The sequence below is a fragment of the Abramis brama genome (genome assembly GCF_963993115.1).
Source record: "Abramis brama genome assembly, chromosome: 10".
Classification (NCBI taxonomy): Eukaryota; Metazoa; Chordata; class Actinopteri; order Cypriniformes; family Leuciscidae; genus Abramis; species Abramis brama.
In genome coordinates, this window is record NC_139972.1 from 7,080,720 (window position 1) to 7,100,712 (window position 19,993).

The following is a 19,993-nucleotide window of genomic DNA, read 5'->3' on the forward strand; positions in this document are numbered from 1 at the left end:
AGGAACACTTTATAATAACTGCACGCTATTAATCATCAGTTAAGCATTAGTAAACAGTTAATTCATCATTTATAAAGCATTAATAGACATTAATAAGTAGTTTAGTAATAGTTTATAAATACAGCTATAAATGCTTTATATTTTATTTGAAAGCATATCTATCATGCGTTTAATAATTGTATTTTCATACTTTATTAATGATCAGTTTATCATTTCTAAATGAGGTATTGCATTATTTACAAACCAGTTATTCAGGAGTTATCAGTGATTCATAAGATCACTTAGAAAGTGTAAGTTAATGTAGTAAATTCAGGTAGTTATAAAGCATTTAGTAGTGGTCAGTTAACTATTTGTGTGAGCTCATCTAAAGTGAGGACTAGTTATGACTTGTAAAGCATTTACAAAGGAGATTTAAAGACTCATTTATCTTTTAAACCAAACAATGAAACAAACACAACACAGTGAAACAGAACATCAAAATATTTAAATGAGCCTTTAAATCTTTGTAAATGCTTTACAAGTCATAACTAGTCCTCACTTTAGGTGAGCTCACACAAATAGTTAACTGACCACAACTAAATGCTTTATAACTACCTGAATTAACCCGGAATTACAGTAGAAATACATGTTAATAAAGCATTTATTAACACACTAAGTAACTATTACTTTATGTCTGAATAATAAGATGTATGAATGCACATTTAAATAGTTAAATAATCATTTACTTACACCTTCTAAGTGATCTTATGAACAACTGACAACTCCTAAATAACTTGTTTGAAAATAATGCAATATTTCATTTAGAAATGATAAATTGATCATTAACAAAGTATGAAAATACAATTATTAAACACATTATATATACACTTATAAATCAAGAATAAAGCATTTTTAGCTGAATTTATAAACTGCTTAGTAATGTCTAGTAATGATTTACAGTATAAATGATGAATTAACTGTTTACTAATGCTTAATTAATGATTAATAGTGTGCAGTTATTATAAAGTGTTACCAAAAAAAAAAAAACCTATACGAGTGTGGATTCGAACCTAGAACCTCTGACACGCTTGGCAAAAGTTCTACCACTAGACCATTGCAAATTCTCGGTACTAACAATATTAGTATCTAGAATGACAAATGTACCCAAAATGACCCAATGTACTATTGACATTGATTTCTGGACATCGTAATGTTATTTTTCCTGAAAATTGTTATTGTACACAAACATGTATTTTATCTGCCCACCCATGTCGATGACATCAGCGCGGGCTAGCCGTCGACACACCGCTGGGCCTCTGGGGCGTTCTGTCATACGCATCACAATTTGATTGGCTGATAAAACACGTCAGTCAAAGTTATAATCAAATGGAAAATGGGAGCTTCAACGGAAGGCTAGCTATACAACTAGTGCTGGTCCACGGAGCTGCGTTTAGATGACATGAAAAATCCAGCTCAGACTCACAAAAAATAACCATATTCTTTCTGGAAATATAATCGTAACATACTGATAGACAGTAATTGAATTTAGACATGTTCAGACACACATTAATTTAATTATAGAAAGAGCCTGCTGGCTCTGACGGTACACCACTGCCATTATCTTACATTATGCATTATGGATTATTAACATTAAAGGTGCTCTAAGCAATGCCACACGGTTTTTAGGCCAAAACATTTTTTGTCACGTACAGCCAGTGATGGGCAAGCTACTTGATATGTGTAGTGAGCTGAGCTACCAGCTACTCTACAATAAATTCAGCTTCACTACACAGAAGCTACCACCCATAAAAATGTAGTAAGCTAAGTAACAAACTGTCAAAAGTAGCTTGATATGCTACATTAGTAGCTACTTTCAGTTAATCAAACTGCATGCCAAGTCAATGCAATTTTAGTGATCAACACAACTGTCAGTCAGATAAAGGCTAAAATATGATTCATTCATTGAACAATAGCCCAATACACACAAAAATAAATACAAATCAGAGCACATTTTTAGCTCTAGTTACGCAAGAATGCCTTTTGAAATTGTAAATAAAATAAAGTAAGAAAAAATTATAGCAATAATAATAATAATAATAATTCGTTACATTTATATAGCGCTTTTTCTGAGACCTCAAAGCGCTTTTCATAGATGGGGGAATCTCCTCAAACACCACCAATGTGCAGCATCCACTTGGATGATGCGACGGCAGCCATATTGCGCCAGAACGCCCACCACACACCAGCTTACTGGTGGAGAGGAGACAGTGATGAAGCCAATCAGTATATGGGGATGATTAGGAGGCCATGATGGACAGAGGCCAAGGGGCAAATTTGGCCAGGATGCCAGGGTTACACCCCTACTCTTTTTCAAAGGACATCCTGGGATTTTTAATGACCACAGAAAGTCAGGACCTCGGTTTAATGTCTCATCCGAAGGACGGTGCTCTTTTGGCAGTATAGAGTCCCCGTCACTATACTGGGGCATTAAAACCCACACAGACCACAGGGTGAGCGCCCCCTGCTGGCCTCACTAACACCTCTTCCAGCAGCAACCTGGTTTTCTCAGGAGGTCTCCCATCCATGTACTAACCAGGCTCAGCTCTGCTTAGCTTCAGTGGGCAACCAGTCTTGGGCTACAGGGTGATATGGCTGCTGGCTGTAAGCAATAAGCCTGAATAGGACAAAAATAGGGATGCACCGATCCACATTTTTTCACTTCCGATCCGATCCCGATACCTGAATTTGGATATCGGCCGATACCGATACTATTCCGATACCAGAGCTGTGTTTGCTTTAATATTATTATTATCATTATTGTTTATTTTATATGACAGGAAATCCTGTTAATAGGAAAAATCCCATTCTGAAAACAAATGCAACTGTAAGGGTTTAAAATTGATTGTCATGTCAATATTTATTACATTTCCAAAATGTCAAATACTTGAGTCTTGAAATATAAGAAAAGTGCAAGTGTAAACATCTTACACGCACACACTATCTAATGCCTGGTTCAGATTACACAATTTTTTTGTCTGTTACGATAGTCACTGTGTCAGATTACACGATTTTGACTCCTAAAAATCTTGTCATGTCGTGGACAAGAAACATGTCAGACTACACGTTGCTTTCCGACCAGTCATCGCGAGCCGTCTCACACACTCATTCACTCGCACACACACTCTAATAGCCTTCACACACTCACTCACTCACTCTCTCTCACACACACACACACACTCACTCACGCTCACTCACTCGCACATACACGCACTCACACACACACATGCTCTCTCACGCTCTCTTACTCACACACTCACTCTCGCGCACACACACTCACTAGCTCACTCGCGAACACACACTCTTCACTCACTCACTCGCGCGCCGTCGTCGTGGAGGACCGTTAAAAAATTAAACATGCTAGTCTTTTTGTCGTGATGTCGTAAAGCATCGCAGACGCGACGTAGGTTGTCGCCCACTATGACACACTATACGAGATGAAACGATCGAATCTTACGTCCCGACGCCCGTTGTCGTTTGCGAATCCCCACGACACCCTACGTCAAACGGATCGTGCCAAAATCGGGCTAAAATCGTGTAATCTGAACCAGGCATAAGGGTGATCCTCGCTCCGATGCGGTAACTCTCTCTCGATGAATGCTCGATCAACATCAGCATCTTGCAAACAGACAAGCGGATTTTGCCTCAGACGCACGTCAATTTTGCTACAAACTTTTACTTTTTACACGCGTCAATTTTTCTCTGGACGCGCGAATGGATTCAAAATATTCAAGCGTCCGGTAGACGTGGTAGACGCGAATTTGACGCGCTATTCGCATTTGGTGTGAACGCACAGTAACGTGGTGCTTTTTTAAATCTTTGATTGCGTTCGTTGTGTTGTACGACGCGAGGGAGCTTCAAAGAGCTCTGAATTACGGCTTTGCAAACATTGCATTTTACTGTCTTGCTCTGCGGTGTTTACAGTGTGAAGTATTTCCACACAGCGGACGTTGTTGGCTAGCCGCAAACTGCGGAATGGATTTCCTGAGCGGGGGCTTGTCTCATAACTCTGTGTCTCATTGAGCCGCGCCTCCGTTCAGGAAATCCATTCCGCAGTTTGCAGCCAGCTAACAGACTCGCCGGCGGGAATCACTTTTGGAGTCATTTCAGCAGACAACGTTAAAGCGCAGACATGACTCGTGGATATCGGATATCTCCGCAGGTTGGATCGGGAAAATCCGATACGTGAATTACGCTGGTATCGGTCCCGATACCGGTACTGGATCGGATCGGCCCCATCCCTAGACAAAAAGATGAGTTTAGTTTACAAATTAACATTATTAATTGTATTTTCCTAAGAACTGTTATTTAACTGTTGTTTATACTAACAATAGCCCAATAGCTAGACGCTAAAATATATTTTGTCTTGCATAGGCTAACAGTGGACCTAGCTTGTTATTGTCCAGCTGTTTGGACTTCATCAATTATTCCATTCTCCCACCTCTTTCCTACTTAATTCGTTTCGTTAGCTGATTTAAGCTTGATTTCAGGGGTTCTAGATCAGGATGCTCTCTGCACACGAAAGTTCTCTTGCTCACTTTCCCTCTCTGCCGTGCGCGCGCGCTAAGCGGTTTGAGCACAGTCTCTGTCTCGCATGCGTGCTCGCTCTAGATTCCGGGAGATTTTAACTAATTTGCGGCATAACTAGTCGATCACGAGTGGCTCAACAGGTAGATCTATAGATAAACTCATCTTTCAGGCATTTGAACGACCGGGTTGACACTTAAGCGTGAGAAATCGGGGGTGTGGCGTGTGAGCGTGTGAAACCAATCAAATGCATGTCTCACGGCCAATGCGTGAGAGTTGGCAGCTCTGACTGTGTGTGTGTCGCTTACTGTCTATGGTGTGTTGTCATCGTAAACATTAGTCTGTAGGCCTACGCATGCGCTTGTACCCGGCGTGTTGTCGTCGACACAGAAACATCCTGTTTTCCTAATTTATGTGTTTGATGGCTGCAGGGAAACGCTGTTATGTGTGAAATGTCAGAAATGTCCAGGAGAAATTAGCTTTCGAGGACGCTACTGCGCTACTTGATCAATAAAAGAGCTTAGCTACTGAAAAGTTACTTGGTTTTGTAAATAGCGACGTTATTGCCAAGCTACTGACAAATGTAGTTAAGCTAGTAGCCTACTGCCCATCACTGCGTACAGCAAACATCTCCTCACTATCCGCTGCCTGTCCACTGAACACACTGTAAAAAGACACCACATGCTCCACAAACGGCAACAAAAACAAACTGGGCTCACCCGCACCACGAAACACAACAAACAGTGTTCCAGCCAATAACCGACAAGAAGTATTTGAGGGTGGGGTTTGGGGTTTAGTGCGCGTACTAGGGCTGCAACAAACGATTATTTTGATAATCGATTAATCTAACGATTATTAGAACGATTAATCGACTAATCATCGATTATTTCACCGACTAATCAGTAAGTTTGGAATGATTATTCAGCTTTTTCAATTAGTTAAAACCCTGAGTTATACATATTTTAACTAATATATAAAAAAGAAAATCACTTCAGCTTTTGAAATGGTTGTTTTAATGAACTTTGAGCCAACTAAACAGGGGTGCGTTTCCCGAAAGCATCGTTGGCCAACTATGGTCGCAAGTTCATTGCAATGTCCATTGAACTCTATTGGTAACGACGGAACTTGCGACCATAGTTGGCCAACGATGCTTTCGGGAAACGCACCCCTGGTCATTCTCTTTAAGTTTTCAGATTTCTGTCCAACTCAAATCTCACACAAATGCTCTCTAAGCATTGTTTAAATATTCTGTTATCTTTCAATAGAAAAAATAAACCAAAATTAATCAGCTGCATTAAAGACAAACTTTATCTGCAAACAATTATTATAAGCATAACATTTAAAAAAAATTGACATGACAATTGAGCTGACAGACATTCTCATTCACCTTTTAATTTACAGTATGAAAAAGTAACTGACATGATATTCTGCATAACATCTCCTTTTGTAAGTCTTCATGGATATGGAACAAAATCCAAGTGATAAGATCGTAATACCTAATAGTGTTACAATAATAAAAATAGCCCTGACTCGTAAGCTCGATCAAGCTTTATTCTATGCAAAAATAAATCATCACATTACTGTAATTATATTATTATTGTTAATATTATTACTATTATTAGTTGTATTGCATTCTCTAATAAAGAGATTTACTGCTAGTTATTTACAGGGATGCAAACACATGTTTGGTCAAAAAAGAGAGAGGTTATCGAAGCCCTCACCCCGCAGCAAATATCCAGATACTTACATAATTGTGATGAATTTAATCCTTTGTAAGTTATCATTTTGCGGTGTAAGATAACAGTTAACACCTTTAAATATTACATAAATGTATGTATTTTTATTAAACTTAGTGAGTGTATAAATCAGCAGCAAAAAGTAATTCTTGAAAAAATCTGCACAGTAATTTTATAAAATCTAAACATGTTAAAGGTCCCGTTCTACGTGATCCCATGTTTCAAACTTTAGTTAGTGTGTAATGTTGTTGTTAGAGTATAAATAATATCTGTAAAATGATAAAGCTCAAAGTTCAATGCCAAGCGAGATATTTTATTTAACAGAAGTTGACTACATAAAACGGCTCGATTGGACTACACCCCTCTACTTCCTTCATTAGTGACATCGCCAGAACCGTGTTTAGACTAACCTCCGCCCACAGGAATGCTCCCTCAACTCTAGCCTACTGGCTAACTTACTTGCGCACTTCTTATAACCAGTGTTGGGGAAGTTACTTTTAAAAAGTAGTGTTTGCTCGTTACTCGTTACTTTTTAAAAAAGTAATCCGTTACTTTACTTAGTTACCCCGTTTGGAAAGTAACTTTTTACGTTACTCGTTACTTTTACGTTACTTTTATGTTGCTTGACTTTGGGCAGAACCAAATATCTGTTCCTAAATATGTAGACATAAAGTTATACAATGGAGGACATAACAGGTAATTATTTTGTGCTCTTTATTATAAAAAATAGTATCAATTTCGAAAGAAAAAAAGTCCTTCTCATTGGCGCTGCTGTGTGCGGCAACTTTTATTCTCAGCCGGCTCTGCATCATGGGGTAGAGTGCGACACTCCGCGATGAGCAGCTCGCCCGCGCCACTTCTCTCCGCTCCGCTCCCCCTATCCACCGAACTTTAAATTTCGGCAACAGCCAATAAAGCGCTCCTGCTCTCTAACACCGGTGCGAATCGCGTCTTGATAGCATAGGACAAAATGATATAGAAGACATGAGCTTAGTTTTCAGACATACGACTCACTCTATCAAGGGAGTAGGAGAAAAAAAAGAGATTTTGAGAGAAAAAAATATATTTTGTTTAAAAGTACACATATTCAAGCTTTCTATATATTTCTCAGGTCTGTGAGACAAGTATAGCATATCTGAGTTTCGGTTCATTTACAGTATGGAGACGAGCTCCAGTTCACGCGCTGGTGCCGTCATGATTATTTTGCATGCCATATTTACTTATTTATTAAATTCAGGCAATTAATTGGTTGGTAAAACATTGATTAAAATTAAGATACAATTAATACAAAACGAAATTCGTTTTAAAGAAAGTCTTTCTACAAAAACAAACTTAATAAAGTGGTCAAAATCATGTCTGCCCACTCCATTTATCTCCCGATATATTGCACAAAATTATGATCTTACTCATGCTTTTCACTTTTCATATAATCAACATAGATTAAATTATTTATTTATTTATTTTATTTTATTTAAACATAAATATGAAACTAAATAGTTTTCTTTAATTTACTTCTTATTAAATTCAGGCAATTGGTTGATAAAACATTGATTAAAATTAAGATACAATTAATACAAAACGAAATTCACTTTAAATACAGGTTTTCTACAAAAACAAACTTAATAAAGTGGTCAAAATCATGTCTCCACACAAAATTTTTATTTTATTTAATTTAAACATAAATATGAAACTAAATCGTTTTCTTCAGTTCTCAACAGTTCTCTTCTCTCAAGCGCGCAGCTGAGGCAGTGTCGCTGTCAAATATATCCATGGGAAAAGTAACGTTGCGCCGAATTGAAAAAGGAACTACGTTTCGTTACCAAATTTTTAGTAGTAACGCGTTACACTACTTTTTACCCGAAAAAGTAGTTGCGTTACTGTAACGCGTTACAAAGTAACAGTTACACACAACACTGCTTATAACTTAGGCTACTGTGTTTACTCAGCTCTTATGGTGATTTTCTGAAGTAAAACTGACGCTTCATCTTTTGTGTGATGTACAATAAACTTTATTAAACTCATCAGTATATGTTTGATCATCATTCGGACCTGGTCCGAAACAGCAGACTTGTAGGCTGTTAATAAATAATGGATACATACAAGCAGATGACAAATACGTTATAATAACCGTAATTAAACTACTAAACCATACCTGTTTCATCTCTATACAGCACTCTGACTCTGTAGGCATTATTGTCCGACTCGAAATGAACGGCGTTACTGAGAGTTTCTGATATTATCATCATTCCGTGAGATGATTTGTCCTGACAGACTGAGCGCGAGCTCATGAAGCTCCGCCCCCTGGGTCGTCCAGCAGCACCTCATTTGCATTTAAAGGGCACACACTGAAACAGCTCGTATTTCTGAGCCTCAAAAAATGTCAATTTAAACATGCTGTAAAAAATGATCTGTTGGGTATTTTGAGCTCAAACTTCGCATACACACTCTGGGGACATCAGAGACTTATTTTACATCTTGTGAAAAGGGGCATATAACGGGACCTTTAATAAAAACAAATTACTAGTAGTACTCTTATAAAATACAATCAGGCAATCATACATTTCACAATTTTATATATGAATGTCAAGAATTCAGAAGTGTAGGCTATATATTTATAGCGCAAAACCATGATAATATGAATTGCTTCAAAACAGAGCGCACAAAGCGCGTATGCGCATCGCGGGCGCAGAATGATGTGCTCAAAGCAACAGGAGTCACAGTGTTCAGCGCTGCGCTGCACAAGTGCGCATGTAATGGTTATGAGAATGTTTACAGTCAGAAAAGTTCATTATATGAAATTCTGTGTGTTAAAAAGAGGAAAATAAGCAATTTTCTTTAATTCATAGAAGTACTTCTATGTTCATAATTGGCCATAAATAGAATACTGGTAAGAGTAATAGCACTGTGATTTCCTGATTGAATGATCTATTAGCGATTACTTTGGTCTTCAAGTTAAAGAGTCATAAGATGATGCATTAGCACAATAACGTGTTAAAAATGGCATTATTTAAAAGTTACTTTGCTCATTTATTGTTGTACCTTGTTTTCATGTGGTTGCTATTCAAAGTTTGTGTTTAAGAGTTCGCCTGTTGATCGGGAATCGGTTGATTATGCCTGACGCATCGCGAGGGAAGCGTGTTGCGCCTGCTCGTCCATTATTACACTGGACGTGAGGGAAGTAACACCGTGTCCTGTGTCTTATTATTCATTATTCCCCTTTCCAGGTAAAATCTGTTTATTAATGCATTTTATGTCTGTATTTATGTCCTCTGTAGTCTAAGAAATAAGCTAGAAGACAAATTTGTCTATATAATTGTTATTGTTTTGAGTAAGTGCTGCTTAACGTAAGCTCCACTATAGTTATTTTGCTAGCTGCATCACGTGGTGTACATCGCATGGTGGTAATAGACAACTATACGGTTCATGTGCAGTGTTTAGCACTTAAAGAGAAGATGTGTTTAATGATAAATAACTGGGATATGTTATATTATTTTGTGTAGTTGAGAAGAGTGATGCTAATTGCTAAACTATCAGTGTGGTTATAGGTGTGTTAAATATTAGAATAATTAAATTCATGTTTGTTAATTAGTCTGTTCAGCTTCTATGTATATAAGAGGAATAATACAGCCTGTTCCACGTATTTAAAGTAACCAGTTGCATTTGTACTTTGCAGTGATATTTTGTCGGTTAGTGTAAAGTGCTTATTTAGTGCTGATTTTGCATTTAATAATAACTTTGTAATATTATGTATTGTTGAACTATTGTTCTTGTAAAAGAAATGCATTATTACACTGGACGTGAGGGAAGTAACACCGTGTCCTGTGTCTTATTATTCATTATTCCCCTTTCCAGGGGTGTAACACGCATTTAAAAGTTCACGGCACAAAGCGAAGAAATGTCGAGCGCACAAATCCTAGTGTATATCTGTCCAACAGTTTATTGATCATTTGTTTCTTCACAGTTTTAAATTCCAGTTATTGTGCGTTTGATGCTGATTCATAGTCCTTGTGATATGTGTGATCTAACAGGCACAGGGTAGCGAGTCGTTTAAAAACAGCAACAAACATAAAATACAAATACACAAAATAAAGTCATTTTATGCAAATCCACAGCCTTTTATCTACAGGTCAAGCATTATAATGTGAATATATCATATTGGAGAGAGTTTTACCGTGCATCCTGCTGTAACCGGACAAGGCGCGCGCCGTTTGAATACTGAATGGAGAATAATTGACAGCGGCTTCAGATGACTTATAATCAGACCCTCTCAGACCCAAGTCACCCAAACTGACGTGAAAAAAGCGGGAGGCGCCGAAAAGCGCACTGTTTGCATCCCTGTATTTAGCTCCAGCTGGAAAACATTCACCTCTCACCGGCTCCTCTTGTTTCCTCTTTAAAGGGTCATGAAACCCCCCTCTTTCAGCGCAAGTCTAGCTCACACTGTTTTTGAAAAATGCAACTGAAATGGGCGTGGATGGCTGTGAGAAGGGGAGAGGAGTGTGGGTGTGGTATTGCACGGCAGGGATAACTGTCATTGCATATCATTAAATGTGTCGTAAAACGTAAGCAAAAAAAGTTGTTTTTTTAAAAGCTGGCAATACACTGACACTATTTCTGTCATTTCAAAAGTAACTGAACGCCCTGTCATCAAATTCTATCAAATAAAACATATTAAATGTACATATTAATTATAATGTCATTATAAACAACTATATATTTTATATACACACTATAACACTAAATTCCGTGCATAGCCTAGATCGACGCGCCACCTGAACAACAATAGTAAAGATGGACAGCGACATAGAAATATACAGTGACGGCAGCACACAGGGTTCTGTGGAGGTGGAGGACTTCTCTCCTCCTGCATCACCAGGGCAAAATAGCGGACAAGGCCGAAGTCCAACATTCTCCAGTTCGCGAAGCTTTCTCGAGAAAAATGTTTGCTGCATATATATAAATTAGATGTGTCCGTTGTGGATGGCCAACCAGCCGCACGGAGCCAGACTCTAGCCCTGGCAGCATCGCAGGGAAAGCTATGCAATGTGCGTGAACTTTTGCACCACGAATACAAACACTTGCGTCTCATGATCGCCTCTCTCATCGACTACGCAGTATCACAGTTTGTTTGACAGGTCTATCATTGGAAAGATCCACGTGGTATCATGATTAATTCAGTGAAGTGTCTTCTCATTGGATATGAAGGCTCAGCCTCATTAATAATTATGAGAACGATGAGTCATCACCGGACGATCCGTACAGAAAAACGTCACATCCTGTGACGTGGACTCGATGAAGATTTCAAACCCCGGAAGACGAAAATAGCCGATACAAACTCAAATTTAACCATTTATATCCTATTATTAAATTTTACAGATTATAACATTGTCTTCTATGGTGTTCAACACACCTACCTCTGTTAAAATCTCAGAAAAATTGGTTTAGGGTTTCATGACCCTTTAAGTGCTTTAACATGCATGTTGTGCTCCCGTGAAAAGCAAGTTCCGCCTTGCATGTATTGCATACGACAGTATTCTTGGTTTGAAGTTTTGTGAAACTTTCAGACACCTTGCTCTAGTACGGATCGTTTGCACTCCGTCATAATTCGCGCTGTGTTTTCTTCTACCGCAATAGCATTTGTAACGGCTGCATTACACTCTAGCGCTACAGCGCCGTAGCGGTCAAATCGCGATATTGCAGGCCCTTACATTAGGTCACGTGAGATCAAACGACTACTCGACAACAAAATATTTTGTCGACAAATCGTTTCAGCCCTAGCGCGTACACATGAAGGGGATGAAGAGGGAAGTTTGAATTATGGCCCACACACGACCAAAGCGACGACATTCTGATGAACAAATTGCAAAGAAGAGGGACAAGGATAAGGAACGCGCGAAGTACCGAATTTACATCAGAAAAACCTTCGAAAGGTGGCGAGAACTCCGCCGGCAGAAGGGCTTCCAATCCGACTTTCAGTTGCTGTTTTTGCAGAACTGGTGGGTAAATCCATTTTTCTTTCTAAACTGATGTTCATGTTCGCCAAACCAACACAAGGATATAATTAGCTAGAACTATGTAACGGCCGTTCGGTATTTATGGAAAGGACCACCGGAGGAAAATAGGTGAGGGTCATGTCTTTTTATTCTTTGTTGAGGGGAGGGTCATCCAACTTTTTTTAGTCTAGGGGAAGGGTCACCCAACTTTTGTATTCATGAAAACAGCAACATTTCAAAGTGGCTTGTTTGCTGCATATCTGTTACATGTAGCTCCATGTTGCTCTCGCGGTATCAGCCCCCCATCTATATCAGATGGGTCTGACCCAACACAAATCCAGTTTGGCGCTGTTTGACAGTGCGCGCGCACTTCTGTACGCGCTCAGAAAAAGTGCATCATGTCAGAACAGAACGCCAATGAAATGTTTACCCGGCAAAGCTTTAAAGCACGAGCAAATAATGAACTTTTGTGATTGCGAATAAGTGCACAGTGTCCTGTGAGTGTAACTCTACCGCTGCATTAACGTGTGATGTGAATGCACGTCGAGTTTTACAGTATTGGGACTGAGGCGCCAGAACTGCAACTGATAGAATGTGCGCTGTTGCGCGATACTACCATATTTTAGTTTCCATCCTTATTTTGTTTCCCCAATAATGTTAGTGAGTAAATCTACTGAAATTGCCACCATAACAGTGGAGTGTGATGTGTAAGATGTAGGGCTACCACATCTTTAAATTACTATTAGTAGCCTATTATTTAAGTTAACATAATAAAATAGACCTACACCAAAAAAATAGTTGAAGATAAATTCTCAGAAAATGCATTTAATACCAATATATTGAAACGTGCTGCTTGCTGTTCTTACTTCCTTAATAAAGGAGTCAAGACATTAGAAAAATGTAAGTCTACACATGAGTTTTATATTTAATATGAGGGAAATACATTTGACATGACACAAAAAATCTTTAACTTTTAGGTGGCAAAATATTTTTAAGTAATTCTATGAATTACACTGCGCAAACCAAAAGATGTATACCCACCGGATGGTCGGCCTCCACAGAACATAAAATATTTGTTTTATTTTATTTTTCGTGTTCGCATTTCTGTGAAAAAACAAACAAACAATGTTAAGGGCGTGACATGACTTCTCCAGTTCTCCATTACGGACATGACTGCTCTGAAAGCGACTTTAAAAAAAATCACACAGACCTCAAACAGAAAGCACAAAGCCTGTCTTTAAAGTGAATTTCGTTTTTTATTAATTGTATCTTAATTTTAATCAATGTTTCATCAACCATTTGCCTGGATTTAATAAATACGAAGTAAATATAGTAGAAAATAGATAATCATGACAAGCGATGCGCCGGCGAGTGAACTGGACTCTCGTCTCATAAATGAACCGAAATTCAGCGTAAGGTAGGCTACTTGCCTCACAGACCTGAGAAATATATAGAAAGCTTGAAATGTCTACTTTTAAACAGAACAATTCAAAACGAAAGAAAACAGACTGTTCTCTTATGTAATCCGTATGAAATGTGCATTTCTCTCTGGCGCGTTCTGCGAAGATCACGACGCATCGTCAACTTAATCTTTGCAGTCGACACAGAAAACACTTGTTTATTAATAAACAATTAAAATGTCTCCTTGCTATATTTGACATATTCATTACTTTTGCTGGTTCTTTGTGACAGCTTTTAGATGCTTTATTGGCAGCGCCACCCACATGTTGAACGCGTCACACCGCATCAGCACCGAAAACATGATTTTTTTCAAAAATCGTGATACGAACCGAATTGTAGGTTTGGTCTATCGTTACAGCCCTAGTAAGATGAGAAAGCAAGAGTTTATGGTTGTAAAAAAAAAACAATGGCTATCTGAACATCTTTGCCAAGCGCAAACCAGTACAGAAGTAGGCTAATCAATAAATTATCAGGGAGGGTCATGCCTTTTTTCACAATCATTTTGGAGGGTCATAGAAAAATGTATTGCTGGCGAAGGGAGGGTCATGTATTTTTTGACTACAGATCTCAAAACTCCTCCGGTGGCCCCTTAAATAAAAAACGAACAGTCCCTTATTGCTATTATTGCGTCCTTGTATGGGAGCTATAGTTATTAACCTCAGGTGGCGAAACGATTTTAAGATAATGTTTCTCTTTTTCTGCATTCTGTTCTGCAATATATAAAAGCATTTATCTAACTTGGTGACATTACACATTGAATGAAGGATCAGTAAAACTCAACTTTGTTAGTGACTACTTTGACTTTACTTTATGCCGGGGAGGAGGAAGGACGAGATGGGATGAGGAGGAGGGAGGGTCTAGCTAGCCTCCATTTTGTTTGACAACAATTCGAATGTCAACAAGAAGTTACGTCTCCCGACATTGCTTATAGCACCTTTAATTATGAACCTGTTTACAGTAGTTCTTTGTAGTCCTCTGTGAGTTATGAAAAAGTAGTAGTTACTGATTAGCAAATAGTGAACTACCACATTCAACTATTTCTTACTAATTCATTAATTAGAGTTTCTTGTTAGTTAAGTATAAGATAATGTATAATGCTGGTTGTTCTCTCAGAATAAACCCGACAGGGTGATCAGGAGGGTCTTGCGTGAGCCAGAAGGGGTTTATTCTGAGATAACAACCGGCTGGATGTGCATTATGCTGCTTATTACACGACTACTTGCCACATAAGTAAATAATTAGACACGAAATATTGATCTAATTCAAAATATTTAACTAGCTCTTTAAACGCAAAGGTTTCGTGTTTAGAGCTGTTGCTAGCACGACAAGTTCAAATTAGACGGACATTTAAGAGATACGGTATACAGTCATACTACTTATTATACAGCATTTCACCACATAAATAATTATTTTGTTGTCTAATAATCCAACAGTGTACAAAAAAATTGTTGCAAAATGGCAGCATCTGCGTTTGAATGAAACGAGAGAGCGAGTCCATGAGACTGGATGGCATAATTAAATAACCGTACACAAAATATTGATTCGACTGAGTTTTAATATTTTATTAGCTCACCAAAAGCAAAACTTCCATGAAGAAAGCCTGTTGAGCCTGTGTTTTCAGCGGTTGTTATCGGGCAATAACACACCACTGGATGTGCTATTGACCAATCAGAATCAAGTATTCCACAGATGTAATAATAGTAGTAAATAGAATGTTAATAGTGTGTTACTCATTTGTTTCTGTGTAGTTATTCATTAATGATGGAACAGTTTTCTAAAGTGTTACCTTTTTGTTTTAATCATGCTCCTTGAGTCACGCGTGTGTCTTTTGTCCTTAAGGCTCTTCTCTCCACTGGTCTCAGTCTGGCTCTGCTGATGACTCTGATTCTCTGGCAGTGGAGATCAGCTCATATGTGCTGCTTGCTGTTCTCACTGCAGATTCAGTCACTACAGCTGATCTGGGCTATGCTAACAGGATTGTTAGCTGGCTTGTTAAACAGCAGAATGCTTATGGAGGATTCTCCTCCACACAGGTTACTCAAACCTCTTCAATCAAACACATTATTGCTGGTGTGAATGAGTAAAAGAGGCATTACTGAACACATTTATTTTCCAGGACACAGTGGTGGCTCTTCAGGCTCTGTCTTTGTACGCCACCAAAGTGTTCAGCTCTGACGGCTCCAGCACAGTGACGGTACGGTCAGCAGGAGACACTCTCCATTTTAATGTCAATCAGGACAACAAGTTACTGTACCAGGAGAAGCAGCTGCAGAAACTTCCAGCCACATACAGCATTGAAGTGAAGGGCTCAACCTGTGTGTCTGTGCAGGTCTGTAGTGTGTTCAGCTTCATTTACTCACACTCACTTTCTCTCTTGGCATTTTATGCCCAAACCAGCAACATAGTGTCGGCCCAGATCCGGGCCACATCTGGTACATTTAGATTCATCGCGTATCAGATGTGGGCCGGATCTGAGTTGACTTTATGTTGCTGTCAGGGTGGTTATTCTGCTGTAAGATGATTTATAAATGTGTTTTTCTTTGTGTTGACTCTCTCAGATGGCTCAGTTCTACAACATTCCCACTCCTACTGAAGCGAAAACATTGAGCATTGATGCTAAGATTGAGGGAGATTGCAAAACATTGGGACAAAATTTCATTTTGAACTTCACTGTCAAGTAAGAGAATTTGTATTTAAAGTCCCCATGTAGTCAATAATTGTCAATAATTGTAATAATAAAACTCATCTTTAAATTCTTCATGCCTTAAAACGGCTTGAATGTAACTCTACACCCTTGCCTCATCGAGTATACGCGGTTCTATGAATATGCAAACGAGCCCCGCCTCCACTCACTCACAGTAGCTCATAGATCCACTCGTTGACGATCACACGTTGATCTGATTGGTTACAAGGTAGTTTGTGACGTCAAAAACACCAGCGATTTTAAACCGTGTTTTTGAGACTTTGAGTCTTTGGTTCACTGCTGTTTTAAGGAGAAAATATTCAGGTGTTGACTTATGAATTTTCACGTGGTTTGTCTTAAAGCATATTAAAAACACCACATACACATATTAACAACATTAAAAGCTTGATTTTCACCACAGGAGGACTTTAAGTCAAAAGACTAGAACATGATAATGACTTAAGATTAAATAACAAATAAATGTTTTCTGAATATTTTTAACATCTTAATAAACACAAAAGCAATATAAACTGAAACGGCGTATCTCAGTAGTTAAAACACTACACACTGACTTGAGATACAACATTTTTATTATTGACACATTATGAGTGATTTGAGTGATTAAAACTCTGCATGTGTCTTGGTAATGATACTGACTTTTGTTCTCTCTTATTTGTACATTTATATGAGGCATTTAAGAACCTTTTCATTTGCTCTTTTCCAGATATGATGGTCTACAGGAAAGGACTAACATGGTCATTGTGGATATTAAACTCTTATCTGGATTCACAGCTGATACATCAATGGTGCGTTTGAGTGATTCATCACAAAATGTGTACAAATTTCTAGAGTTTCTCTTTTTAGAAATTAACCAGCACTTTTTCCCCACAGCTTAAAGATTTTTGGGGAATGTACAGAAAACCTGTGGAACGGGTCGATTCTAAAGATGATCGTGTCATTGTGTATTTGAAGGAGGTGAGAAAACAGCAACATTCATATGATTTTATGTCTTAGGTCTTTATGTCTTTAATGTCCATGACTGATGAGTTTGTTTCCTCCTGTAGATCCCACAAAATATTCCAGTGAATTACCAGATACAAACAAAACAGGTTCTTCAAGTGAAGAATCTCAAGCCAGCTGTGATTAAAGTGTACGATTACTACCAAACAAGTAAGATTTAATATGCCAGTGTTGAATGCTTTGATCAAGTGATGCACATTGTTTATTCAAATTTAATCCATGTACAGGTTTCCATTGTTGTACGAATGTAAACATCTTCCTTTTCCTTCAGGTGATCAGTCAGAGGCCGAGTACTTCTTCCACTGTGGATGAATCTGAAGAGCGTCACCTTATAGTTCAGCTTGAATAAAGATGTTTGAACTCTCTAATGTTGAATATTATAAAGTTTATTCTTTATCCTGGACAAAATTATTTCCAATCCATCAGCCCAAATTTGAACAAACCCCCAAATCCTAATCAGTTTTTGGCTACGTCTCTTGAGATCATGACTTATCAATTCACAATGCATATGATTAATAAAAGTGTTGAAAACAAGTTATGGTGAGCTGGTTGAACTGTTGAATGTGTAGTAGCTACATGCTATGGCAATATTTCAGAATCAGACGAGGTTATTATGATGATGATATTATTTTTTGATATCTCATCTCGGCTAAATAAAGGTGCCAGAAATAACCAAAACGGGGTTTTCATAGTGAGAAGAACCTTTTTTTTTTCTTAGTGTCATAAAGAGCCTTTTTGGTACTGCAAGAACTCGCCTCATAAGTTCTTAAAAGAGCCTATAACAGTTCTTCATGTCACTTCATAAGATTCTTTGTAGAACCATTCATGAAAATGTTCTTTATGACCCCATTTTAAACAAACATACAAAGAGAATACAGGAAAAAGATTTAAGTGTTTATTGCCTTTATATATTGTGCCAGATAAAAGCATATGCATACATACAGTAAGGCATTAAACAGGACATATCATAAATCAAGCAAATTGCACAATTTTAAAAAGAGAAAACTGTAGAAATACTCACCAATAAACCAATAAGCAGACTACAATAAACGTACTTGGTTACTTGCGTAACCTCGGTTCCCTTAGAGTTAAGGGAACGAGTACTGCATTGCAAACGCTGTGGGAAAACTCCTTTTCTCAAGAATATTGAAGCCTTTATTTTAAAATGCATTGCAGCAGCACAGCGAGAGCATCATAGCTCAACTGAGCGAGCTGATTGGCTGTGCTGCGGCAACTGCACGAACCTATGGCGAGTGAGCAGAGGCTCGCGGTCCAATGGGAGCGCTTGGCGCCCTGCCAGCCTCGAGCGCGACAATTTGCACGTGGCTGGAGAGTATAAATTCAGAGAAAAACTTGACAAAAGACAGGTTTATATCGACAGAAGCAAAATACCTGATATGAGCGAAATAGCATGGCAAGGCAACACAGTACTCGTTCCCTTATCTCTAAGGGAACCGAGGTTATGTAAGTAACCAAATACGTTCCCTTACGAGAACGTTCTCTCGTACTGCGTTGCAAACGCTGTGGGAACCCAATTTAAAACGCCGTGCTATTCGCCTGTGACCACTCTACGGAGTCCGGGGAGCCCCGGGACTATAACAGAGTAGGCTAAATATCACAGACCAGAGCTTCGGGTCTAAATGATATGCGCAGGGCTTAAAGTATTCCGGCACCGTGCCGGATCTCCGGCGTGCGGCCGTGAGGAAGAAAAAAAAAATTGGAACTTGCATGCGGTTTAATATTTTCGAGTCAATTGATTTCACCTACCAATCATATGAAAGGAACGCAGCTCTTACTAACGTTACAAGCCTATCAGAAGCAGAGCAGGGCGGGGCCTGGCAAGTGTGATTGAGATTTATACGTCACGTTAGCGTTGTCGGTGAAAGGAGCGCTAGTTCATGAAGCTTGGGGATGATGTCCTACCCACGGGCGTAATTTCCTATGGGGACACTTTCTAAAATCCCGCTGTCCCCCCCCACCCCCACTGAAATTTGTTTGTTATGATGTTTAACCGCACGCCGTCATTGCCACGGAGGAGCAGGACCGAGCCTGTGTAAAATAGCTCACTGAACCCAGCAAGCAATTTTGCGTCTAATAGACGTCTAATAGCCGTCAAAACACAGCCCAGACGTCTAGGCTAAAACGAGGCTAATTTTGGGCTGTCAGTGAAAATCTAATAGACGTCTAAACATAGCCCAAGAATAGACAGCTATTGAATGACTACATATATACGTCTAATAGACGTCTAACCATAGCCCAAGAATAGACAATTAGACAGCTATCGAATGACTATATTTATACGTCTAATAGACGTCTAACCATAGCCCAAGAATAGACTAGTCATCAATTAGACAGCTATTAAACGACTACATATATACGTCTAATAGACAGGCAATATGGGTCTAGGCTAAAACAAGGCTGATTTTGGGCTGTCAGTGAAAATCTAATAGACGTCTAACCATAGCCCAAGAATAGACATCATCAATTACACTACATATAAACTCAGCAAAAAAAGAAACGTCCCTTTTTCAGGACTG

General features: G+C 38.6%; 1 protein-coding gene across 3 annotated transcripts in view; it reads left to right on the plus strand.

Annotated features, from left to right (window-relative positions):
• Nucleotides 1–18,443, plus strand: part of LOC311090801 (alpha-2-macroglobulin-like) — a 76,946-nt gene extending 58,503 nt beyond the window's left edge. For all 3 annotated transcript variants that reach the window (XM_084126337.1, XM_084126339.1, XM_084126338.1), the window contains 7 exons: nucleotides 15,593–15,786; nucleotides 15,870–16,082; nucleotides 16,312–16,430; nucleotides 17,161–17,242; nucleotides 17,328–17,411; nucleotides 17,501–17,606; nucleotides 17,728–18,443. In XM_084126337.1, coding sequence (XP_083982463.1) covers nucleotides 15,593–15,786; nucleotides 15,870–16,082; nucleotides 16,312–16,430; nucleotides 17,161–17,242; nucleotides 17,328–17,411; nucleotides 17,501–17,606; nucleotides 17,728–17,768 — 839 coding nt within the window. In that variant the 3' untranslated portion in view covers nucleotides 17,769–18,443. The remainder of the gene's footprint in view (nucleotides 1–15,592; nucleotides 15,787–15,869; nucleotides 16,083–16,311; nucleotides 16,431–17,160; nucleotides 17,243–17,327; nucleotides 17,412–17,500; nucleotides 17,607–17,727) is intronic.
• The last annotated feature ends 1,550 nt before the right edge of the window (nucleotides 18,444–19,993 follow it).